This window comes from Genypterus blacodes, unplaced genomic scaffold (assembly GCF_046128005.1).
Source record: "Genypterus blacodes isolate CSIRO-AG114 ecotype Tasmania unplaced genomic scaffold, CSIRO-AGI_Gbla_v1 ptg000291l_1, whole genome shotgun sequence".
Taxonomy (NCBI): domain Eukaryota; kingdom Metazoa; phylum Chordata; class Actinopteri; order Ophidiiformes; family Ophidiidae; genus Genypterus; species Genypterus blacodes.
The window spans coordinates 252,177-275,932 of record NW_027467082.1 but is presented as its reverse complement, the minus strand read 5'-3'; the positions used below and the strand labels follow the sequence as shown (position 1 = coordinate 275,932).

General features: G+C 42.1%; 4 protein-coding genes across 7 annotated transcripts; all 4 read right to left on the bottom strand.

Moving 5' to 3' along the window:
* Positions 1 to 443: 443 nt before the first annotated feature.
* Positions 444 to 12,212, bottom strand: xpo6 (exportin 6). The gene is made up of 24 exons (XM_076136988.1): positions 11,555 to 12,212; positions 10,202 to 10,292; positions 9,168 to 9,280; positions 8,803 to 9,000; positions 8,515 to 8,674; positions 8,214 to 8,291; positions 7,203 to 7,725; positions 6,865 to 6,991; positions 6,648 to 6,757; positions 6,028 to 6,136; positions 5,810 to 5,902; positions 5,538 to 5,607; positions 5,260 to 5,419; positions 4,941 to 5,033; positions 4,295 to 4,439; positions 3,860 to 4,006; positions 3,358 to 3,547; positions 3,083 to 3,238; positions 2,873 to 2,987; positions 2,560 to 2,731; positions 2,151 to 2,312; positions 1,735 to 1,833; positions 1,238 to 1,468; positions 444 to 1,046 (listed from the first exon to the last, which is right to left on the bottom strand). The coding sequence occupies exons 1-24, from the start codon at positions 11,555 to 11,557 to the stop codon at positions 945 to 947; spliced, it is 3,447 nt and encodes a 1,148-aa protein (XP_075993103.1). The 5' UTR covers positions 11,558 to 12,212; the 3' UTR covers positions 444 to 944.
* A 669-nt stretch (positions 12,213 to 12,881) lies between these two features.
* antkmt (adenine nucleotide translocase lysine methyltransferase) lies at positions 12,882 to 15,269 on the bottom strand. Of its 4 annotated transcripts, none has more exons than XM_076137033.1 (6): positions 14,940 to 15,116; positions 14,519 to 14,682; positions 14,299 to 14,403; positions 13,941 to 14,081; positions 13,712 to 13,762; positions 12,882 to 13,575 (listed from the first exon to the last, which is right to left on the bottom strand). In XM_076137033.1, the coding sequence occupies exons 1-6, from the start codon at positions 15,028 to 15,030 to the stop codon at positions 13,351 to 13,353; spliced, it is 777 nt and encodes a 258-aa protein (XP_075993148.1). In that variant the 5' UTR covers positions 15,031 to 15,116; the 3' UTR covers positions 12,882 to 13,350. The 4 variants fall into 4 exon arrangements, with proteins under 4 accessions (XP_075993148.1, XP_075993150.1, XP_075993149.1 ...); XM_076137035.1 differs by lacking the exon at positions 14,940 to 15,116 and adding an exon at positions 15,203 to 15,269 and having other exon boundaries at positions 12,884 to 13,575; XM_076137034.1 differs by lacking the exon at positions 14,940 to 15,116 and adding an exon at positions 15,162 to 15,262 and having other exon boundaries at positions 12,884 to 13,575.
* A 472-nt stretch (positions 15,270 to 15,741) lies between these two features.
* hirip3 (HIRA interacting protein 3) lies at positions 15,742 to 18,715 on the bottom strand. The gene is made up of 8 exons (XM_076137043.1): positions 18,641 to 18,715; positions 18,256 to 18,368; positions 17,990 to 18,149; positions 17,470 to 17,814; positions 17,214 to 17,392; positions 16,930 to 17,077; positions 16,434 to 16,532; positions 15,742 to 16,091 (listed from the first exon to the last, which is right to left on the bottom strand). Exons 2-8 carry the CDS (start codon positions 18,331 to 18,333, stop codon positions 15,916 to 15,918), a joined length of 1,185 nt encoding a protein of 394 aa, XP_075993158.1. The 5' UTR covers positions 18,334 to 18,368; positions 18,641 to 18,715; the 3' UTR covers positions 15,742 to 15,915.
* Positions 18,716 to 19,149: 434 nt separating this feature from the next.
* On the bottom strand, positions 19,150 to 23,510 carry kctd13 (potassium channel tetramerization domain containing 13). The gene is made up of 7 exons (XM_076137049.1): positions 23,173 to 23,510; positions 22,079 to 22,327; positions 21,709 to 21,878; positions 21,484 to 21,573; positions 21,309 to 21,361; positions 20,979 to 21,174; positions 19,150 to 20,577 (listed from the first exon to the last, which is right to left on the bottom strand). Exons 2-7 carry the CDS (start codon positions 22,302 to 22,304, stop codon positions 20,338 to 20,340), a joined length of 975 nt encoding a protein of 324 aa, XP_075993164.1. The 5' UTR covers positions 22,305 to 22,327; positions 23,173 to 23,510; the 3' UTR covers positions 19,150 to 20,337.
* Positions 23,511 to 23,756: the final 246 nt, after the last annotated feature.

Below are 23,756 nucleotides of genomic sequence, written 5' to 3'. Positions count from 1 at the left end.
AATAATAAATGAAGTTGGCGTCGCTTGAATAGATCAACTGTAGTGACGGTCAGCTCTGTGACTCCTCGAGGTTTGTTCAGGCCGGACAACCTCTTTACACGTTTCCACAATGGTGACCTCTGACCTCCATGACCTTAGCTCAACCCAACTTTGACCTGAAACCAGTCAACCAAAAACAACTTGTTTGAGTGTACAAAGTATTTTAAGAATATCAATGACTTCCTCTTTTGGATTCTACATGTTAAGGGGAAGCAAAAACAATTATCCAGCAGTCTGAACAAAGTTTAGTAAATTCATTTAAAATGGATCTTAGGCCAAAGTAGCAGAGCAGGTTAAAGCGTGAACACATGCAGAAGTCTTGAAGCTGTTTGTAAAGCATCACCGTCACAAACCGTACAGCAGGAACACTCAAAGACAGTCACAGCACACAAACTCAAATGAAGTCATTTCAGAAAAGCACTTTATTAATCAAGCATGTTGTTTTCTTTTTCAGGATGGAATGATATGAAAGATCTTAAGTTGAGTCTCTCTCCTTTGGAGATAAAAAAATTAAAGGCAAAATGAATAAAAGCAGACATTTTAAAAACTCGTATCGAGTTGGAAAGTGCTGACTCCCGGCCCGGCTTTGATGCGGGGCCGTGGGATAGAAGGCTCGGCTCAGACTGCTCCAGGCCTGAGCAAAGCAAACTGCACACCAGCTTCACTTTTCACTGGCAAAACATTAGGAGGGCGCTGCTTTACAAAAATAAAGCGCCCAACCTTCTACAGTAGAAATCAAAAGAGAATAATCAGCAGCATCCTCAACCTCCAAATCCTCATCCAGACTTTTACTCCTAACGGGTGACGTAAGGCTGGATGTTGGAGCAGGAGTGAAGGGCAAAGTGGTCAGCACAGGCAGTCCTTGAAGATGTTGAAGATGTGGAGTGGATCAAGCAGTCGTTGTGCTATAGCTTGATGGTTCCAGAGGGCAGGCTGCTATTACACAGTCTGTAGTAGCGAAGGTCATTCACCAGCCTCTGCACGCTCTGAGTGAACGATGGCATGTCCTTAAAGGAAGAAGAGAGAATTGTTGCTTATGTGAATAATGATACAAAAAACCCCAGCTGAAGTGCAAACCACAAATCAAAACTTGGTTGAATGAAAAATGTATGAAACAGGCATTCTTAGAAGCTGTATCTTATGAGAACATATATAAGAGTGACCAAGAATACTATCAGCTTGACTTTAACATTCTTACCCGTTCCAGCTTGAAGTTGCGAGCCAGAACAGCTCGTTGGTTAGAGTCCACACCCTGGCAGCCGTTGAGAAACTCGGGCATGAAGGCCGAGTAGAAGGCATCAAAGTCAACAGAGGCCATGTTGTAAATAGCTAGAGTGATTTCCTCTTGAAGGAGGTCGTGACTTTTGTGGAGAAGCACCTGCAGCAGCACGTTGATGAAATGGAACAGCATGGAGGTCCGGAACAGTTTCTACAGCGCAACAAAGAGAAGAGAAGGATGAATGAGGCAAATGTCTGGGTCTGTTTCTGAACCTGTCATGTTAAAGGCAAACGCTTTCATGAACTTATCAAAAGCCAAACAAAATTAGGAGAGCAAGAAAAGGCTGAGAAAACGTAGAGACGTGTTTGCGTACTGCCACTAATTGTGAGGTTTTCTCTTTTATTTATTATCGACCAGTTTGTTTGGTCCGGCACAGTTTGACTCTTACTCAAACATAAAGGAAAGCATCCACTCACTCTGTGATACAACTTGTGCTTGCTGTTGAGAGACTCCAAGTAGGACAGGTTCTGCTTGAAGATGTGGATGTCTGGCTGCAGGAAAGACTGTCCAAATGCCTGTCAGACACATGAGCACACGTCAGGGAACAAAGTGGAGCAGCATTTAACACGGTCTGTCTAGTTGTGGCATAAGAATCTATAATAATACATATATACACTATGTTTTAATTCTTTTTTTAATTCTGGACTGTTAAGAACATATTTCTACACAAATTTGTCCTTCAGATGGATCCACTTTGTGCAATTGTAGTCACACCACAGAAAATATGTTCTTTAAAAAGCAAACCAAACAAAACAGTGATAATAAAAGGATAAGGCTTAAAGTGATATATTCTTTCTTATCTTAACAAAGATAGAACATGTGATCACCATACCTGCATGGCAGCGGTGAACTGGGCCTCGTTTTCCATGGCTTCTTCCGTGGCTCCTCTTTGGACAGTGGCTAAGACTGTTGTTTTGAAGAAGTACCTCCAGTTCTGGTGGAGTATTTGGTAAAGCAGCTCAAACATCTCTGCCTTGACATCTGGGGAAGACCGCTATCAAACAAGAGACAAGCACACATTCAGCGGGATTATTTATGTAGCTGATATTGAAACAGGAAGCCAGACGTTTCTCGTTTCCACTGACATTTCTTTTACAGGTTAACCCACGGAGAAACAGCTCCTGCAACAGCTCCGTCCAATCTCGTCCTTTAAACCACATTCTAATTCGGCATGCTGGCCATCTAATGTGGATGAATACCAAACCAAACATCAGACTGGATGAGAGACGAAACCAACTGACCTCCGCCACTATGGGGTAGACCTGCTCCATGCAGAGAGAGAGGATGCTGGGTAGGAAGGGCTTGAACGCCTGACCAGGCTCTTGGACCACCACTTGCAGGATTTTCATGAACTTCTGTACCACTCGACACCCTGAACTGCCCTCTTGCAAAACACTGGCTGCTAGCTGTTCCCTGAAACACATACATGTAAAAGAGACAGAGTCCGATCAAAACAAAGTGAAATCAGTCAGGCCTGTTGTATGAGCTGCAAGACAATGCTCATATCAGCGGTAATACTCAGATCTACGTGTGGTTTAAAGGAAATATCTTTACCTTGTGAACATGCTGAGGAAAGTGTGGATGATCTGTCCTGTGAAAGGAACGCCCATCTGGACTCGCAACGCTTGAAACAGAGTCAGGAAGAAGGAGAGCATCTCATCCGTCACATCTAGGGAAGAGAGAAAAGCCTGTTACTAGTTTGTCTGTCTTGTGTCTATGTTCACAGTACTACAACCTTAGAAACAAAACCGGTTAGATTCTGACCTGCCTGCTGGATGAACACCGGGAAGAGGCTGAGGGACACTTGGACCGATTCCTGAAGACTCTGGTAACAGATCTGACGTGATTTGGTGGATTCCCCAGAAATGCTGTCCACAATGTCTCTGAGCACAGTCAGGGTCTGCTGAATCACTGCTTTCACTGGAATAGACAGGAGGGGGGGGGGGGAGAGAGACGGTCAGTCAGATATAAAGACTGGCAACATGGGAAATGGAACCAAAAGTACAACAACAACAACAAAATAACAAGCTAATACTGACTAGCATCCAGCTCAGGGCGGCGTGGAGGAATGTTGGCCGTGCCTCTCAGGACACGATAATCCCGAGTGAGCGCTGCCAGGAGTCTGGCGTGGTTGCTGGATCGCGTTTGCCACTGCTGCTCGCTCTCTGCTAGGTTTGGCCATGGGAGTAGCATTGTGTTGGATAAAGCCCTACACACCAACATGTGAGCCTGGAGAAATAGACACACACACACACACACACACACACACACACACACACACACACACACACACACACACACACACACACACACACACACACACACACACACACACACACACACACACACACACACACACACACACACACACACACACACACACACACACACACACACACACACACACACACACACACACACACACACACACACACACACACCGGGTGACACATTATTACCTCCTGCACGTGGAAAAAGTAAGAAACCTTTGTGTGTCGCAACGGTGGAGAAACTACACGTTTCAAGGAAGCAAACATTAACCTCCTGAGGGAGTCTGCGATTCTGGTTCTCTGTGATGAGGTTGAAGATGTTCTGAACAGCAGGCAAGGTCACCAGGAACACGGGTCGCACTGTGGAGGTTATGGAAACCATCAGATGGCAAGCAGAGAGCAGCAACTTTTCAGGTACCTGGAAGAGAGAGAAAGGAAAGGCTCACTCAACTACAAAAAGCTAATCTGTAGGCCTTTTAAAAGCGTTTCTCCAGTGGTTGATACAATCTTGCCGACACGGATCGTCTGATATAAACAAAAATCGACCACAATGGCCTGAATTCAATAACACTCTAAAATGTATGAGGTTATATCTTAAGGCTATGCAGATCACATAATCTTTCATAAAATTCTAGAGCACACTTGTGTTTACATGTGTGTATGTGTGTATATGAGTGTTTGGTGAGGAGTAAGGGAGCCGCCGTACCTTGGAGGTGATGAGTGGGCTACTGGCATTGGTGGCAGAGGTGATGAGGTTGATGAACTGGCTCTGGTTTTGCCTGTGAACCTCACTGTAGAACTGTGCCAGCCAATGAGAGTAGGCTTGCAAAGCAGCGAGGGATTGTGCGTGTCTGCAACAGATCATAGAACACGCACACAACTCAAACATACATTGAACTGAACACAATGTAATGAGTTTCTTTACACAGCTCAGTTTTCAAGAATTAGAATTAGACTCGATACACTTTTTGTTGAGATCATTTTGGTTAGTTGAAATGTTATATCATAAATCTGAAAGTAAACCTAATAAACATAATACTTAAATGGGAAAACAACCTTGGGCTGTTTGATCTGGATTTTCATCAGCTCACTCCTAAAAGCAGAGCCAACAGCAAAAGAAGATCTATGATATCTAATATCTGTATATCTGAAATGCCATCTTGTAAAACATTATAACGTTGCTCTGATGCTCTGAACTCATGTGCATTCACACAAACAATGTAACTTTAAATGCAGTCAGTTCCACTGCTCATTAGTCTGTTGTATGACTCAATTCTTGAAAACAATTGTTCACATTCACAAATGGTTGCAAACTGGGTTGAATTTTCCTTGAACCACGCTGTGATACTCACACGTCAATGAGGTCTGGCTTGAGTACGGAAGGCACAGCAGTCTCCAGATCATAAAGGCTGGTCTGAGAGCCATAGCAAGTAACGTCAACCAACCTAGAAAAAGGACAAACATGGATTTTTCAATGCTCTTTTACCAAGAGGCAGGAGGAGAGAGATAGTCACAGATGAATGGCAATGTATTTAATGTCTGTTTTAGTGATTGTGCAACAGAGGAACCCGACCGGGGAATGTACGAAGATGCTGCTAGTTTTGGAATTTAGACAGTCTGATGGTGCACGAGCAGGTTTGGAATGTTCTGTGAGAGCAGCAGAGCACTGACCTCTCCACCACTGTCAGGGCGTCATTGAAACGTGCAGCAAAAACCTCCCCGATGAAATACTCTGCCAAGCGGCCCACAGCTTGAAGCAGGGAGCTGAGGTCCCTGAGAGAACAGTGCAGTCGGCGGCAATCATTCTCTGCCGTGATATTAAGCCTCCGGCCTGAAAGAGCAGAACAACAACCAGTTCACCCCAACAATTTAATCTATGGAGCATTAACGTGACAAAAAACAGGATAAAATGTGATTAAAATACAAATCAAAAAACAAATGTTACTCACTTGTGCCAGAGGTGACAATAAACTGCTGCAGACCCAAGTATACGTCCAGATTCTCCTGAAGAACTGGATACTAGAGAAGAAGAGAAATTATTTAGCAAATCTTATTTTCTTCACAATCCCTGTCTGATTCCCCCTATATCAGTTATATAGTTTGTCAACAGTAATGAAGTTTAAGTCTTGTAATACTGAAAAGGGTTACATCCCATTTACAAGCTTAAAAAAAAAAAAAAGCTATGCAAAGATGATAAAACACGATGAAGATGATCTCTTACCAAAGTAGAGAATGCATGGGATGGGAGCAGCTCCATCACCTTGGCAACAACTTCCAGGCTCTGACGCAGGTACCGTTGCCACTCAGTCTGTTGCTATGGTTACCACACAAAGGAGACATATAAAACTTGCTTGGTCAACTTCATAGTAATAAAAACATAGACTAGAGCCCAGAGTGAACATGCAAGTAGGCAGTTAATGAAATATGCATGGTTCTTACATCATCATCCAGAGTTTCATCATCCAGCTCTTCTAATTGGGCCTGGTTGTATCTGAACTGTATTCGGTTGAGCACTTCCCGCAACAGAAGTACTAAGGCATCTTTGTACCTGCGCAACAACACAAAAGCAGTCCATTTAATGAGCACAGTGACAACACAGAAGAGTGACAAATAATAACTTGGGGCATTTTGCACAGCTTTCTACACACTTTCAAATGTCACTTAGCCTTATCAAGATCCTAAAGAGGTCCAAGTTTATTTCCAGCTGTGATCTTTGCTGCTGAACAACGGGTTAAATTTGCAAATGAACACCCATCTCAATACAGTTGCTGCATTAAGGTGCGTAGCCCTACATAGTGCTGAGGATTGGCCTTTGCTGCCACCCAGTGACTTCATTGTTGCATGAGTTTTGCTTCAGCATCAGAAAAGGAGGAACTGCATTGACACTCATGTCACCTAGGAGTATGTTGGAATAGATTGCCAACTCAATTTCAGTAGTCAACAGCTGAAGAGAAATAGTTGAACAATAAGACTACAGAACAGTCCAGAGTTTACATGGCTGCGTTAGGTTTCTCTAAACACTGATTTAGGAATGAATGAAATGAGTTTTAGTAACTTACCTATTTAAAACAGTTTCCCTATCAGCTTGTCTGCTTTTGATTTTGGTCGTTAGGAATTCCAAAAAGACACTCCATATGTCCAAACAGGAAAAGTAACCTTCATGGGTAGGCTGAAAGAAACAATGATAAGACATCAGCTACTGTACATTCTGAAGGAAGTCGCAGAAATGTGATCATGTCTGTGGAAACCTAAAAACATGCACTGTGGTATGTTTACCTGGTTGAATGTGTACTTGAAAAGCAGCGCTAAGAACTCTACAATTGGAAACTGAGGACTGGACTCAATCCGCCTCAAGTGAACACTGACAAACAGGCGCAGGAAATCTGTGAACTTCTCCAAGTAACTAGAGGGAGAAATATGAGAGGGAGACAGGGGATTCATCAGAATTCTTTGCTGGTCATCTCAAGTGCCAATTCACTACTACAACGACTAACAACAATGAAAGATCAATCAAGTTTAATGACAATCAGGACATCAGCAAAGTATCTAAATGGCCTCTATGTCACCAAAGTACGTAAAAAAACTAAACTGACAATGACACTGTTGACCCGTACCTCTCATCCAGATCTTGTAGTCGACTCTTGACTGTGTGAGCGTTATTCTCTCGTGTCATCCTCTGCAGGAGAAAGAAGGTCTGCTGGAACATGCGCAGCAAGTACTCCTCAAAATCCAATGGCACACAGTTCTTTGACACCAGCTCATTAATACAGGTCATGGCCAAAACACCAAGCCGGGCCCGATCCACTTTGTTTCCCTCGTTCTGTTGGTGCGTCCGACCTTCTCCGTTTGACGTCGGCGCCATTGTCTCAGAATTAAGCTGGCCGTTAGAAGAGGAAGAGTTGAAGGATCCCGTCTTGGCCTTTGTCCGGAGGTCACAACCAAATCGAGCAAAGTGAAAGATGGATGCTAGCAGGGTGGGCGTGATGCTTGTGGAGAGAGGGATCCAGCTGAACAAGTGAGCCAAACACTCCAAGACCAGACAACACAGCTGCTGGCTCTCATTGTCCAATGCTGCCATGGGCTGGCAGAGCAGTTTGGAGTACTGGCTGCCCTGAAACAAACTGCCCAGCAATTCCACTAAGAGATCAAGGACACAGAACAACAGCCTCGTTAAAACAGAACTACAAACCACTGAATTACATGTGCATGGATGTCACAGTCACAAAATAGTGACAGCAACATGGTCCGGACTCAGAATTGAGATAAACTTCCATAAGAGGTGTTGAATACAAAAATTGAGATCCATTGACTGCACACACACACGAGACCGCCAGCAGACAGAGAAGATGTCATGATCCGTTCCTCCCAGTTCCCACAAAATCCCACAGTGGTGTTTGGTGTGGTTTTTAATTTGTAATCACATCCTTATGAATAACACAGGCAACATCATGCGCATTATGTGTAATCAGCGCACTTTTCCTACCGTACAGGTTTTGGCAAGATTACAGGCAGGTGCTTGTTTTAAAGGGCGGGACAGGATACGACGGAAAATGTAATTCACAGAAAGCCCATTTAAGTCGAGCCTGTTGCCTAGTGTGTAAGTAAGTCCATGATGGTTTGCTCACCACTTTCTCCTGAGGTGGGTGAGGGAGGTGGCGTGGAAGCTATGACACTGTGCTTGTCCCAGTAGGTCTCCAGGATACCTGCAGAACAACAAGTAACACACAAACAATTATCACAATGAGGTCCATGTTTTCTTCCTGCATATTCAACATTTAGAATAAATTCTTACTACAAAATGGCCTTCAACTCTCCCTGATACAGCATTTTTAAGAATCACCTGAAGACAATTCTGGACTTACCTAACTAACTAAGCGACTAACTAAGTCATTGGAGCAGCAAAATGTCTTCCAACGTTGTTCTCACCTGTCAACAGTCCGAGCACGGTGGGTACCTGCTCGAGTAGCAGTTTCCGCAATTCTTCTTTCCTGCCGACGCTTATGTCTTCGCGAGGGCACGCTAGTTCCTCTGATGTGGTCTTAAGCATCACCAGCCCTAATTGAGCCAGAGCTGGGGACTGGATCAACTGCCAAGACACATAAGACAAGGAGTGGATGAAGAATACCAAACTGTGCTCTGTACCGGCCCTTCTCCTTACAAGGACAATTTATGTATTAACACATTGCAAAGCGCACACACAGCATCAAGGCTTACCTGGAGGGTGTTTGTAAAGAAATCATGGTAGAACATCGGCCAATCCTGGCGACCTATGTCCACCATCACTTTGCAGAGTTTGTTACGGATGAAATAAGGTACAGATTTGTGCTGAGCAAGTAGAAGTTTGGGCAAGCAGCTACGAATCTCCATCTTGTCTTGTGAAGCCAAACCGATCCACATTTTATTCACCAAGTTCTGAAAGCACAAAATAATAACTTATGATGCGTTTTGAGTGTGTTTAGTTTACTTTAAAGATGAGCAAAGTTTTAAAAAGTGCTCACTGCTTTTGAAACAACATCGTTCTCTATGCAATCTTATTTCGAAACATGAAAGGTGACCAAAGCAGCAGCGAGAAGACTTACTTCAAATACTGTGAGGCTGTACATCATTACATACTCATTCCGAGTATTGGAGAGGAAGAAGAGGCAGTGGCGCCACGCTCCTGTCTGCTGTGCAAAGTTGTTTAGCACCTCTTCTGCAGAAAAAAGGAAGTAAGAATGATAAACAGAAATGCACGACAGTCTAGTGCTTCACTTGCACACACACCGAACACACACACACAGAGGTAGAAAGTTACACATACCAAAACAGGAAGCTTACAACAAAGTAATGCAAAAATACTTCCAGTCTCAATCAAATACTTTGAGGGCACATTAAATGTTCCATCTGAAACAAACAGCAGACAAACACACTGAGGCAGATATGGGCCAAACATGACGAGAGGTCGGGAGAGAGTGTCAAGTAAGTTAGAATAGAATAGAATAGCTTTTATTGTCATTGTATATGATAATACAACGAAATGCATTTATGCTGTGCCTGAATCTTTGAACAGTAATAAATAACAGCAATAAACTATAAATAAACAACTATAAATAAATAACAATAAATAAACAACACACAGTTCCATTCATACATTAAAACATAAGTAGTCCCACAGCTCAAGATGTCCCAATAGCTCAAGATGTCTCATAGGACATGTCTCGACATCCCATATGACATATGACATCACATGACATCACATGACATCACAACATCCCACATGACATTTAACACAAGTTCATTTAAATACAAGAAAAGGAGTAAGACTTATTCACATTCTAAATGATACTATGGACATATGTCACTTCAGTAGTGAAAATTGGTTATAACTGCACACAGCATTAGTATTCTACAAACCTATAACAAAGACATGTAATATATACCTTCATTTCATTCTATACACTCTATCCTGTGCTCTAGTAGGTGTGAAACTCAACACTGAATTCCGTAATTACTAAAATGTGTCACACAAAAACTGTGCCACGCTGTTCACGCTGAGCAGAGGAAGCCACATGCATGTGGTTCACGGCCTTGCAAACAAATGTGTACAGCAAAGCGCATCGACAGCCAAACTTACCTATTTCTCTCTTGCGCTCATTGGTCGTGCAGTTGTGAAAGAACTCCGTCATAAGACTCTCTAGTGCACATAACGATGCCTCCTCCGAAGCCTAATGGAGCAGGAGGTGGAGAGGTGATAAGTACAAATGTGTAAATATATCAATTCATGCCGTCATCATTACCATCCATTTATTTGCAACCATTAAACTAACACAAGTGTGGGTCTGCCTATTGTGTCCAGGGGTGTGTTTACACATTATGCATTGGTAAGAGCAGGCTCAACTGCAGACTAATCATAAACCTCTCAAGCTCAGCCAAAACATATAATACTATTCAAAAAGCAAGCTGTATATCCAGTGAATTGATGAATAGAAGTATGTAATGTAACCACCAGTTTCAGAAGAAATGTGTGCTGTGGTCAAAATGACTTGACATTTGTTAGTGATAGCAAATGTGTCAACCCTTTGTATGTCATCAGACATTGCACTCTCTTTCACTGCGCAATGCATCTGAAAACTCTCTAAAAAACTCAAAAAATCTGCATGTAAATGTGTATCGAGTCATGATACAATCAGCACATATATGGACATAACATGTAGGAGGATTTTAAGGTGAACATGAATACATTGTGATGATTTACAAAGGATCTGATGTGTTTTAGGTGCTATTGCTGAAGGAGAAAGACATTTTCTGAGCTACTAATTGTCACAAGCATTGTTTTTAACCTATTTTCTGTGATCACAAAACGAGTATAACTGATATTTTGACACGTTTTCACTAGAAAAGATGGATCAATTTGGCCTTAAAGAAGTCTCTCCATCATTTAAACCCTGTATCGGTCTTTATGAGCAGCTTGGAAAGGTGCAAGATAACTTCGACCGTGGCTTTTTTTAAACACAAATTAAACAAAAAATAATGTGATGTTCCCAGAAGGGCTTAGTTCACTCCTGTCAAACGCTGGCTTGATAATATTACATTTTCAGAGGCGGCACGTACGACCGGGATAGTTTGGATTCCTCAAATGAGCCACAACTTGTCGAGGCTTCACCTTTACCCAACGCAAATATTCGCTTTTAGCAAGATGGGCGATTGCGTCGTGAAATGGCCCAACGAAGCTGCTTCAGATAACTGGCCACTCCTAAAAAAACCGTTATATCACTTTACCTGCAATAAAAAGAACTTAGATGTTTGCATGCATGCGCTGTTAGATTACCGGAAAGATAACAGAAGGTGTATGAGTTTGTTCGTTCTATGTTAGGGTCTGGCTAATTAAAGATTACGATACAGAAGCTGGTGCACCATGTTTGCTAGTTGGTGGACTGATAATGGATGAAACACGAAATGAATACACTTATACACAAACTGTACTCACCATGTTTGTTTGGTTCAGACGTCTTCCTCAAATAGTTGTCACAAAATAGGAATAACGAACCAATATTAGCTACCTAGCCTGCTCAGTAGCTTGCTAAGGTAACTACAGAGGGGTTCATTACGCTCGAGCCTCCACATATAACGAGCTAGCGAGCTAATGTTAGCTACTTACAATAACATCGCAGAACAGTCAGCGTTACTTTGCCGTTTGAAAGGTTTTCACCAAGCGTGTAATTTTACCACCGAATTGGCATTGTGGTCACGAAGACGTAGCTGCATTGTCGTCAGAGTCAGCTCAGCGTAACATTAAATATTGAAATGTTATATTTGGGGCAGTGTGCTCACGCGTTTTGATGCTAAGCTAACAGTACCAGGTTGTCACTGCTGCAGCGGAAGGCTAAGTCAGGCTAGCTTCACTATTTTCTTCACCTAGCTGTCAATCGTAGACATGTCGCTCACGTCAACTTAACCCGAATTGCTTGTAATTGAAAAACTAGCGTCATAAACCAGGTAAAATATGTTATAACATAAGGTTTTGGGTTTATTTACGCGCGTTTGTTCCCGTTTTCTCCTTTTGCTGTGCTTAGGGTGGCTCAAGATAGCAGCTAGCCTTGATGGTTGCTACACGGCTAGCTTCGTAACTTCCTCTTGACTGCAGCCAACCAGCCGTGTGTGCGTGTGCGTGAGCGCGCGCGCGTGTGTGTGTGTGTGCGTATTAAAAATGTAACGGAATATACATGATAACAACAGAAGGCAGATAGATAGGAAGGAAGGAAGGAAGATAAAGCTGCCGGGTTAATTAAACTCTGTGTGTGTGCACGCAGATGTGCATTCAAAATCCAAATCCAATATGAAAAAAATTAAGAATCTCTAACTAAAACTTGTTTTTTTTAAATCGACATTTGGTTTTGCAAATTTTTTATTGTGATCACGTCCATTCTGGAGTTCAGTTAAGGTTTAGATCCTTCAAGATCCGCAGTAATTTGGAGGAATCTGGACCTAAATTTCACTCTCCCCATGTTTAATTTGACCTTTTGGTCTCTGGAGAACTCCTTTCCTGCCTTGTCAGTCCTCATGTTCGCCCTCAGGTTGTCTTCCTGCATGACATGATGGAAGGGGGACATCTGCATGCAAGACTTGACACCTGAATGCTCTCCTAACAGCTGGGAGCTCAGTAACTCCATCCTATTATCTCTCCTTTCTGATAGTTTTAACGCTGTAATTCCCAAATATATGTCAGTTGTACATTTATGATGTAAATTTAACATGTAAATGTGTGATTTGATAGTAAGCTGTAATACCATCTGTAACACAGTAAGGTTTGACAATATTTCTTTATTAAACATTAGAGAACATTCAGCCCCCATAGTGTTTTATATTTAGATGCATTTCCAGATATATTTTCTTTAGGCCAAACAATGTAACAGTTATGGATAATCATAAAATTTAGAGTCAAACTTTGGGGAAAACAGTAAAACTACAACTATATGATACACAGTAATAAGGATTATATATTATATTTCTGATAATATCATTCTTAAGACAATAAATAGAAAATTAAAAACATAAAATAATCCTCATCTGTTGCACACTTAACCACAGCAAAACCAAGTGTAGTGTAAAAAATGATTTTTGATTCATATGTTATTCAAAGACCAATAACAGGTCAAATTAACCATCTATCCCTTCTTCAGTCTGTAATTCTGTATTTTTACATTCAGAGTAAAAAACTAAAACAATTCTCCAATCCTCTATAATGCCCTGAGGGGGATAAAGAGCTTGAATTTCAACAAATCTTCAAAGGATTGTTGCTTTCTCCTGGGTTACTTCTTTATTACTGTCCTCATTGTCTTTCTTTTGGCCAATGTGCTGCCTTTGTGCTTGCATGTTATAGGCCCAGGCTCGGTCCACACCCTCGCCCTCGGTCCTGCAGGGAGTCCAGTTGGTAAAAGGGAAACGTCCAGCCACCACTAAGGCGTCGTCAGGAAGTTCTGCTTGCAACTTCTCCTGCAGCAGTGAAAGCTAAACCACAAAAGTACAATAAGTCATTCATTCATCATTCAATCATTCATTCCGTAGTAATTCTGAATTTGAAGAACCAGGTGCTTTCCTTATTAATTCCTTATTCAGTTTCTAAGCTATAAAACCTTTGACTTACCACGCTGGGAGCCAAAAACACTGTGACGTTCTTGCAGTTTGACAGGTCGATCTGTGATGAGATTCAAGGTAGGATGTGAACATAATCATTTCAGTGTATCCTGTAATTGAATTTTGAATTTACCCCTGAAGACTCTTAATGAATCCTATTAATTGACTTCTCAACCAATGTTTCTTGAGTGTTGCTGAGATTGGAGTCTCCCTAAAGCCATGAGAGATAAATGTCAAACCTTCCAGAGATCTTCCCGTCTGTATGACACTTTTTCGTGTTGGCCTGCTCTCCACGCATGAAAGCGGGCCATCCGGACCAGCCAGGGGTTGAGCTCGTAGCCAACAGCAGGAGTGAAGCCGCGCCGATGGGCTTCCAGGACCTGGACAGATAAAAGTCGCCACAAAAGTCAAACTTTACTTTAAAAACACATTTTAAAGCAAATTCCTCATCTACCAGGGCTTGTGTGTAGATATTTGAGTAGTAAGCAATATATGACTGACTGACTATAAAATAGAAGTATAATGTGTTATATACTATTCTTAGTATTGTTTGTGTCATATATTGTATTATTATACTACAACAATGGCAGTACTTACAAGGCGGCCATCACCAGAGCCCAAATCCACAAAGTTTCCCTTTCGACCACTCAGCAGCGTCATTACATTACCTACTTGGGCCTTGCTGGCAGGAATGTATGGGACCTGGAGAGAAATATATATTTTTTAAAGTAAGCAAGAGGAAGAGGGATTTTAGAGGTTACAAGTCCATTAGTGACATCATTATTAGTCAAAGTGTTACGATGAGTTCTGTACAAACCTGTAGCCTCAAAGGGACTCTACGGAAGCCCGGCTGCAGGATTCCAGCCCACATGGCATAGACAGCAAGTCCGGTGCCAACAGCTATCTGAGCGACTGCCCAACCTCCCAGGCGATCGCCCTTAAGTTCCGCAAAAGCGTTGTCGAGTGTGTCGTCATCCATCCCTGCATGGACAGAAATGGGTGAAAGTATGAGATGATTGGGTGATTTCTGCGTACAGTAACAAAGGCTGCATAAGCAACACAAACATGGTTGCTATTCTGATGGTATTTTGAACGATTGGTTTGTCAGTTCCATAAAGTATCATAGTCGTAGTGTTAAGAGGCCATCCTGCTTTCACACACATGTAATAGATGTGTTTTAAATGAGCATGTGCCTCAATTTCCACCCCATACAAAACGAAAAACTAAACAGTACATACATGTTGTTGTGTCGTTATCAGTAAAGCCTGAATCCGCCACATCTATTGTTCTTAATAACGAGGTTATTACTAACTGATACTGTGACAACATTAAAACGTTGATTGTGGGTAACAGACATGCTAAAGGGATTTTATATCTACAACGACGAGCTACAGCACTGCTACATTCCAATAACACCGACATATTAACTTACAGGGATATAATAAAATAATTTAATTCACAAACTTTGACAGAAAAAAATTACAGAAAATTTCGTTCTGACCTGAACGACAGCTGGCGGACACATTAGCCAGCCGGACCTGTCCATCCGCTAAGAAATCCGAATATCACACGTCTGGTTAACTTTAGTTCCTATGGCTTCATGGGGTGATCGGCTCTGACAAGCAGCAAACAAATCAACAAAAACAATGAAACGTTAGAATTATGAACAACATGTGTGGATTTGTTAAAGAATATTTCATATGTTAAATCTTGACATGACAAAATTTGATATAAGTGGCCTGTCCAAAGGATCACACTGGCCCCTACTGGTCTAGATTAGTATTTGAAGTTGTGTCCTTTCCTGGGGACAAACAGAATCACTGAAGTCATCAAACTTGGTCATGTCAAAGCAATCTTTCAGTGTCAGCTACAATAAACAAAACAATGAATTACTTTAGTGTGAACTGGTTACTTTGCTCCCAGATCTTCAGTCCTTTATTGTTCCATCTGCAGTTAGAAGAAACTAATACTAATTTTAATAAATAACTAATTTAATAAAATCACTGGTAAACTGTTTAATTCAAGAATATACTCTTTTTATTATTAACAGAACAGGAACACGTAAAAACACATTCAATCAACAATTTAACCATTCAATCAAACATCTATGAAAACATGTTAATTCAATCTGAAAACACTTTTTGTCAAACACATTTAGGTCAAAACACAACTTCTACACAAACTGGCCCTGTTGGTGGCCAGCTGGTCAGTCAGTCAGTCACTGTCTCCGTCGTCGCTGATGATGCCTCGCAGGTTGGCCCAGTCTTTTACTCTTCGGGGCCCTTTGGCTGTGGGCCTGTCTTCGTCGCCGTCGGAACCGGAGCTCATAGCGCGCTGATACGAAGAGGGCGGAGGGTCCTGCCGCGCTGATGCTCTTCGTGTAGGTCGACCTGAGCATGAAACACAGATCTCATTAATCGTAGTTTTATGCGTAATCTTCTTATTTCTGTTCGTGCATGCAGAAAAGTCATTTCACAGTTAAATTAAATCCTTTTTATACATATTGTGGTATTTGTTTTATTTGCAGAGCTCTTCTAAATGTGTCTGTGTGTTTATATTGACAAATGTCTTTCTTGCTTTGCTTGCTAATTCTGTATTCGCAGCATGTCCCCAAAATAGAGTGTGGGTGTTTGCGTGTGTTGCTTGAAGCAGCTGTGTCTGTGGCTTTCAGCCGCTGTACAAACTGAAGCAGTTGCATGTAAACTGTAGTGTGAATATGGTGTGAATACGACCTTGTGTGGTAATGATGTTGCTGACGTCCAGCTCAGCCACATCCTGAGCCTCTTCTCTCCTCTTTTGGATTTTCTGGCATTTCTTCAGAGATGGAGATCCTGTGTGCAAAGATAATGTGCATATAAGTTGAAGAATATAGCCGTTATACAACAAGATACAATTACGCAACGCCGTCCAGACAACCCAGTCATACTGCCATGCACACCTACGACTGCAACTCACCTGCCAGAACGTCACTGTGTGGTAGGAACATACTTACATACAGCTTTAATGAAGGTTTTTACACAACAACACAAAGCAATATGCCACAATCACTGAATAATTGAATGTATGTATGTATGAAGATTGATACTGATTTATTGATCCTTAAAAACAAGGTGCTGATGGTGGCGTCTGTCTGATTTGCTCATAAAAGAATTCACAGAAATAGCTATAAATTAGGAATTTATAGTAAAATAGTAAATGGACTGTACTCCTGAGTCCTCAGCCACTGACCTTGGACGCCAAGCTCTTCCAGGTCCTTCTTGAGAACTCTCACCATGGAGGAGATGGAGTGACAACCGTCCAGAAGTTTTTTGTAGTTCCGGCGTACGCCACAGAGGGCGATGTAGCGCTTGAGCCTGACAACAGATTTGTGGTTGCCCTGCGTTACGGATAAAAAAAAAATAAAAAAAAGAGGGACAAGCACTTTCTGGTTAAACCTTTCCAAAAAGTGTTTTCTAGCCTGAACATCTACTTTTAACAAATCAAATCAACTTAAATCAATTTAAAAACATCACCTTCTCATTTGTAGATTTTTTTGTACTCTCATCTTCCTTTCCTCTTTTCTCTTTTTTTGTGATCATCTTCCTGTCGGTCTCTTGCACCGTTTCCGTGCCGCTTTCTTCCTCATCCTGCGACAAAGAATCCGAGTCCGGTGCCAGCTCCTCTTCTTTCTTCTCCTCCAAGACTTTTTCTTCTGCAAATAAGCAAAGGTTTGTTTACAACCAAACAGTTTCCTTGTGTAGAAAATAAATGAAAATAAAGCATACAAACGTTTTTCGTCCTCGTCTGAAGATTCACTGCTGTCACTGCTTTCGGATTTGCTGTCACTTTCATCTTCATCTCTCTGCGCTGAGGTGCTCTTTGCTTTGCCTGTGTTCCTTTTTCTTTTCTTCACTCCGTTCTCCGTAGTCTTTGCTTTCCTCTCAGTCTCGCTCGAACCGTCATCAGAACAATCCTCTCCTTCCTTCAACTCCATCTCTTCCTCGTCTGAATCCTCCTCACTGCTTTCGTTGATCCCGGTCTTGGATTTTCTCACCCTTTTTCCCGCAGCTTCCATTTTAGTTGGCCCTTCCTCTTCACTCTCTTCTTTAGTGCAGTTGTCTTTCGCCTCGGCCTCTATCGTGTACCACCCAAAACAACATTGTGTCCGGATCACTTCTATCATGACAGATTTAAGCTGTGACACATTTACAAATCCTGCAAAGTTTCAGTATTTCCACACATAAATGTAAAATTATTCAGCACGGTTCAGGTAAAAAACAATTGTGGGAAAATAGAAGTTGTAACAAACCTGAGGAGCTCGACTCACAGCGGGATTTCTTTGCCTTGGATTCATCTTCATCATCATCAACGCCCCCCTCCGTCAGCTCCTCATCTTCCTTCTCTCTCCGTCTCTTTTTTCCAGGCTGTCTAATGTCCAATTCACTGCTACTGTTGTCCTTAACACTGTCCTAGCAGTAGCAATTGTAAATAGTAAAAACAGTACAGTGTTGCTTAAAACTAAATTACAAAAACACGATTTGACGAGTCTAATATAAGTGTAAATAACTCAATTACCTCCATTGTCAACCGATCCTGTTCGTCCACCTCTTTCATGACTTGTTTGGCCTCTGCACTGATTGAATCACAGTCCATAGTGGCCAAATAGGGCGCTTTAAAAGTCACCTTACCTGAATGAGACGATGAAAACAATTGGACTCACGCTTCAAAAGTCATAGAGTTATAAAGCATTTGGTTGGAACAGCGCCAATATCAGGCTCAACGAAAATAAACACAAAATAGCGAGTGAAGTGACAGACAGGCAGGCAGGCAGGCAGACAGACAGACACTAGTGATACCAATACAGGTGTATCTCTACTTTCACTTTTGTACTTAAACGTACTTTTATCAAACACACACACAGTAGGGGAGTTTCTGCGGTTGTTCTCAAGTGAAGTATTACCTGTGGGGTCAGCTGCGTCACAAACGTCCACGTACGCGTCGCGTTGTTCCCTCGCGCCTCTTCACAATTTCGCGGCTCGATCAAACAAGGACGTCGCAGGACGTGATGTCAGAACAGAGCCACGCCCACTCACGTGCGTTACTGACATTTGAATGAACCCTGTTTGTCAGTGTGTCTATGACAAATAAACTCTTTCTATTCTTTATTACACAACTGAAAGCCCACAATGTCACACATGTCAATATAAAGATAGTCACTGATTATGTCCACATTTCTTTCTTTACAATCTTATGTTTGATTGTATATTCAGTTGCTTACCTGGTTTGTCCGATAGATACTGTAGATATACTGCATGTCTAATGGTTAAGACCAATTTCTCTATGGGGTAAGGAAAGGGTCAATTAAGCTTAAAATTACTTAAATCCAATTTGAGTTATATACTGTATATGGATGTCTTTCAGTGCATTTCTTTGTGGCAGAAGAAAGACAACAAATCTCAAATCAAGAAGTAGATTTCATAAGTAATTTATTTAGAACATTTCCATGACACAGGACGGAAGTCATATTAGTGCACATTTTAAGGTGATTTTACCAAAGAGATCTAAAAAATGGTTTGAGATACATATTGCTCTCATTCACACTTAATTCAGAGTGATTAGGCTTGCACAATCATTGGTGAATATCAAAAAGAAAATGCTTATCCTCTCCCTGAGGGAAATGAAAATACCAAAAAGTATTTAACTGACTCGTAGCAAAAGTTTTCATTCTTGTCAAGCCAATTACTTATAGCGAGATTCAGCGCATTTGGTACGTGGCAAAATACAAGGAAAGATCATGGCTCAGAATAAAATACAACAATAACAACAAAGAGATGGCAAACGTACTACGGTTCCTCTTAAAATCATTTGAAGTTCAAACTTTTACCCATTTTAAATGAGCAAACATAAATGTACTGTGGAGTGCATCAGATCATTCCAAACATTCAAACTCACTGGAGCGCTAGATAACACAGGGATTGCATACAGTACAAAAAGTTAAATACCAAACAATAAATTAAAAGTTCATAAATTAATAAAAAATATTTTGAAGCAAGAGCGGTAATAATTTAAATGAAGCATAGTGGAGTTGCTCAGCACTCTCATTTACAGACAAACTCACTAAACATGGCTCTACTCGATTTTATTCCAGTGTTAAAATACCAAAGCTCAACCTGAAAGTCCTCCTCTGTCGCTATTGGATGAAACCGGTGAAGACCGACACCGAGCTCACCGCGAGTCGGAACACAGAGGAGGCAGCCAGTGCATATCGTCAACAAACAGGCCGTCTGCTCTCGGGAATAAAAATAAAAGCCATCGAAGAAGAGTAGGAGTTGGGCAAAGAGGCCCGATCAGTAACTATGCTGGAGGTTTGCAAAGTAATATTCATGCCAGTTCCGTATGCCAGGTAATTGAACAGATTCCATATTTACAGTTAAGTTTTTCTTGTAAACAGAAGCATTTTCTTTCCCAAAATGACTCTTTTACTCAAGTTAAAAATAAGTCAACAATTCCTACTTTTCTGATGTGCCTTTTAAGACATTTAATATATCAGTTTTTCCGAACAGCTATTGCTATGATTAAGGACGTCTCGTTCACTCTGCAAGCATCCGACAGAAACATACGTGTAATCACTCTCCCGCGCCTTCATTCCTCACATTATTAGTCTTTGTACACAGTTTGCTGACCGTGGCCTCTCTCGTCGTGCATGATGTGCCTCCTCACGTGGATCCGCCGTACTCGCCGCTCCCCTCCGGTGGCGCCCTCTTCCTCCGACTGGCCGGCTCCCAGGGACGAGCCGGAGCCCTTAGAGTCTAAAAGGTGCAGCCCGGATCCTCTGTTGTTCTCGTAAATGAGGATATTGAGGGTTTCTTCGAAGATCCGCGCCTCGGGAAACTCGACCTTAAGAGAGAGACGTGAAACTGTGAGGTTTTGTCAACACCTCGACAAACGTGGGTGAAAACGTAGCCATCCTTTAAAGCCCTTTGCCTGGTGTTTTTCTATTTTGGCTCCTTTGTGGCCGTGTTTTGTGGGTTAATTGCCTCATTCCTTGAGCAAACAGCGGGACGACAAACACTATGATGTCAGAGGAGATGGGAAGTGTAGATAAGCTCTAAGAAATATGTAATGTGTTATTCGTTACTCTGAACAGACTTCCTTTCTCCAGCGCTCACATACAGGAGTGGGAAGCTTTGTGATCGTATACAGCTTTTAGACATTTTGAATTATTAATAACTCCCGATGCAAATGGTTACGTCATACACTCTAGATATCCGTTTGCTTCGATGGCGCACACTGCTTACTTTAGTCTGCTTCTTCTCCGTGGCGTAGACGATGGACGTGCAGCAGACTTCGGCGATCTTGCGGCCCTCGCCGTAGAAGGACCAGCAGCAGATCTCGTCCCCGAGCACGTCTTTCACAAACAGCACGCGGCCGTTGAAGCGCAGCACCAGTTTGTCAAACAGCTCGATGTTCTTCAGCAGGTTATCGTCAGAGTTGCTGCAGACGAGGGTGTCAACATAGGACAGGGTTAGTGAACACGTGAAACACAGAAAACACCCTTCAACTGTGGATTGAGAAACGGTTTCCTATCTTCGGCGGAGGACAGAGGCGTCGTCATGCTTGCATCTTACCTGGTGTAGGAGTATTTGTTGTTTCCTCTGTTGTTCTGCAGTTTGACTACAGGCTGTAGACACAAGAAACAAAGAAATACAACACAAGGAAAACTGTTACCTGCTGGGGAAATGTGTTTTGACTGAGTAAGGCACATTTCCAAATATTGCTCCAATATAACACAGAAACATTTACCTTCCTACAAGTCGCAATCATCTTCTGTTCTTCTTTGGCTGATGTGATCATGGGGATGCGGCACACAGTTTCAAAGACATCCTTTTGTTTCTAAAATGTAAATGGAGAAATGACACAAACACCATAAGTATAACCACCACTTATCTGTCTCTTAATTGAGGGAGCTAAGAGGTCACATAAAGTTGGGACTGTGTTGTCTATCAGACTTATCACGACTGAGTTTACCTGCATAGCACTGAGGCATTGCTGTACGAGTCCCTGTACCCGATAATACTGAGCCTCCTTCAGAATCTCATCCATTTCTTTGTGGTCGTCAGGAAGTGGAACTGAGCCATCGCGCAGGAAGTTCAAAACCAGCCCAAAATGTCGCCCGCACCTGTCCAAAACTACCCAACCTGAGACAGAATGAAGAATTATAACAGGTCAAAGGTCCCTAAAGTGTGTTACAGAGAAGATTCACTGTCAGGGAAATGCTTTGATTCCTTTTGATTTGAAAACTTTCTAAAAAGAACAGAATAGTGCTGGAAAAGGGAAGCAGGGAATTCTTGCTATACAGGTTTGTGCTCACGAGTCGCACACACACTCACACACTCACCTTCTGAGTCAATAGTAACCTCTGTGCCTCCATCGCATATGCTCCTTAACATACTCTCCTCCTTGCTCAGCGTCTGGACTGTGGTGTAATGCAGCGAGCCGCCCACATTCAACTTGACGTATTTGCTCCCCAGCAAACCCCGATTCCCATGCTCGTCTGTGTCGCGGCAGGCAGCGGACTGGGATGAGTCGGCACTTATACTGCCGACTGAAGCCTCGGCAGACATGGAGCGTGAGGGACACTTCCTGACTGTAACACAGAAGGCGATAGATAACACACTCACAATGGATATCTTTCAGTACAACAGCTGAGACAAAGGCTTTCTCTACGGCACAGCTTTGGAAGGAACATCGCCTTAGTTAGAAAGACTTTGAGGTGTTATGTGGCATTATTTCAATTGTCTCTTAAATTAAACATGAACGCTACAAATGCACTTCTATTAGCTGAGCCTTTATGTGCCCTCTTCCCACACAGATGAGACCAAAAACCTCTTACGCAGGCAGCAAGTGCGCTTATCTGTGTGGTTTATGTTGTGTGATGTTCAGCACGTATTCATGTCCAAGGAAGTGGTTGACAGACGAGAGAGACAGTGGTCATGTGTGCTGGATCCAACGACTAACAGAGATCATAACAAACTACAACACCACACTATGCTGCCCACATCACACACAGCCATGTAATCACGCAACACCAATCCAGAAACGACAAACTGCAATAAAATCTCAATCGTTGTAGAGTAGAAACAGCATGAGGCGTTAATATTGATCATCCACGGTTAGAGGATCGATCTAAGCTTGTGACCTAAAGCACAATGGATCAACTCTCCTGCGGTGGATGAAGTAACAGCTGTGTTTTTTATCTCACGTTAGCTGTGTGTTGCTGACTGAAGCTCCTGACTCCCATTGTATCTCACATCAATCATGTGATGCTGATCGTGATAAACAAGTCGTTGATCAAAACAATAACAGCTGATTACACGGACGAACTGTAACGTTAGATAAATGTAAACACTCATTCCAGACCAGTTTTCCGTTGACGCGACATACATATATATCTAATAATATCTAACGCTATTAGAATTAAACCGAACTTACCACACTTAACATCCAAAGCAATGGCTTCCGTGAAGGTAAGATGAGACAAGCAGAGAGCTAACTAGCTAAAGAGCTAACGTGCGACTGCATCCAAGTGAGTTTGGAACGCAGCATGTAGCCCAACTGTCACCAGGCTACTTAGCTAGCGCTCATTTGTTTCGAGTCCCTTCTTCTTCTCCCGACTACACTCAAAGGAACAAACGCGTACAAAATGAACACTGACTCTCATACGTAGACATAAAACATTTAACGATATTATAAAACGCTAAATAGGTCACTAGGAAACGAAACCTGCGCATCTTCTTCCGCTCTTTGCTCTTCTACGGTTTCAGAAGTGCGGGTAATAGCAGTTTGGGCAGTAAACTACTGCCACCTACTGGCCTGGAGATGTACGGACCAGAGTATCGGGGTATCAGACGAGTACTACTTAAATCACCGTAATATCATTTTCGTTTAACTATTAATATAAGGGACATTTCTGATCAAGTAAACTGGACAAAATTTGACTTTGTTATATTTAATATTTAGAACATTAGCCACATGTTTCCTCTAAAGTCTGTCTCAAGTCTTACCATAACATCAAA

What these genes read in the sequence shown, in the direction of transcription:
- hirip3 (XM_076137043.1), bottom strand. Translation starts at nt 18,333, where the DNA reads ATGGACTGTGATTCAATCAGTGCAGAGGCCAAACAAGTCATGAAAGAG. An exon ending in CTGTGAGTCGAGCTCCTCAG is followed by an intron (nt 17,815 to 17,989) that starts GTTTGTTACAAC and finishes GGTACACGATAG; the next exon opens with AGGCCGAGGCGAAAGACAAC. An exon ending in CAACATCATTACCACACAAG is followed by an intron (nt 16,092 to 16,433) that starts GTCGTATTCACA and finishes TTTCATGCTCAG; the next exon opens with GTCGACCTACACGAAGAGCA.
- kctd13 (XM_076137049.1), bottom strand. Translation starts at nt 22,304, where the DNA reads ATGTCTGCCGAGGCTTCAGTCGGCAGTATAAGTGCCGACTCATCCCAG. An exon ending in GGTTACTATTGACTCAGAAG is followed by an intron (nt 21,879 to 22,078) that starts GTGAGTGTGTGA and finishes ATTCTGTCTCAG; the next exon opens with GTTGGGTAGTTTTGGACAGG. An exon ending in TGATTGCGACTTGTAGGAAG is followed by an intron (nt 21,362 to 21,483) that starts GTAAATGTTTCT and finishes TTGTGTCTACAG; the next exon opens with CCTGTAGTCAAACTGCAGAA.
- antkmt (XM_076137033.1), bottom strand. Translation starts at nt 15,030, where the DNA reads ATGTTGTCACAGTATCAGTTAGTAATAACCTCGTTATTAAGAACAATA. An exon ending in GAGTCCCTTTGAGGCTACAG is followed by an intron (nt 14,404 to 14,518) that starts GTTTGTACAGAA and finishes ATTTCTCTCCAG; the next exon opens with GTCCCATACATTCCTGCCAG. An exon ending in GACGGGAAGATCTCTGGAAG is followed by an intron (nt 13,763 to 13,940) that starts GTTTGACATTTA and finishes ATCTCATCACAG; the next exon opens with ATCGACCTGTCAAACTGCAA.
- xpo6 (XM_076136988.1), bottom strand. An exon ending in AGGGAAACTGTTTTAAATAG is followed by an intron (nt 6,137 to 6,647) that starts GTAAGTTACTAA and finishes GTTGTTGCGCAG; the next exon opens with GTACAAAGATGCCTTAGTAC. An exon ending in GCAACTTCAAGCTGGAACGG is followed by an intron (nt 1,047 to 1,237) that starts GTAAGAATGTTA and finishes TCTTCCTTTAAG; the next exon opens with GACATGCCATCGTTCACTCA.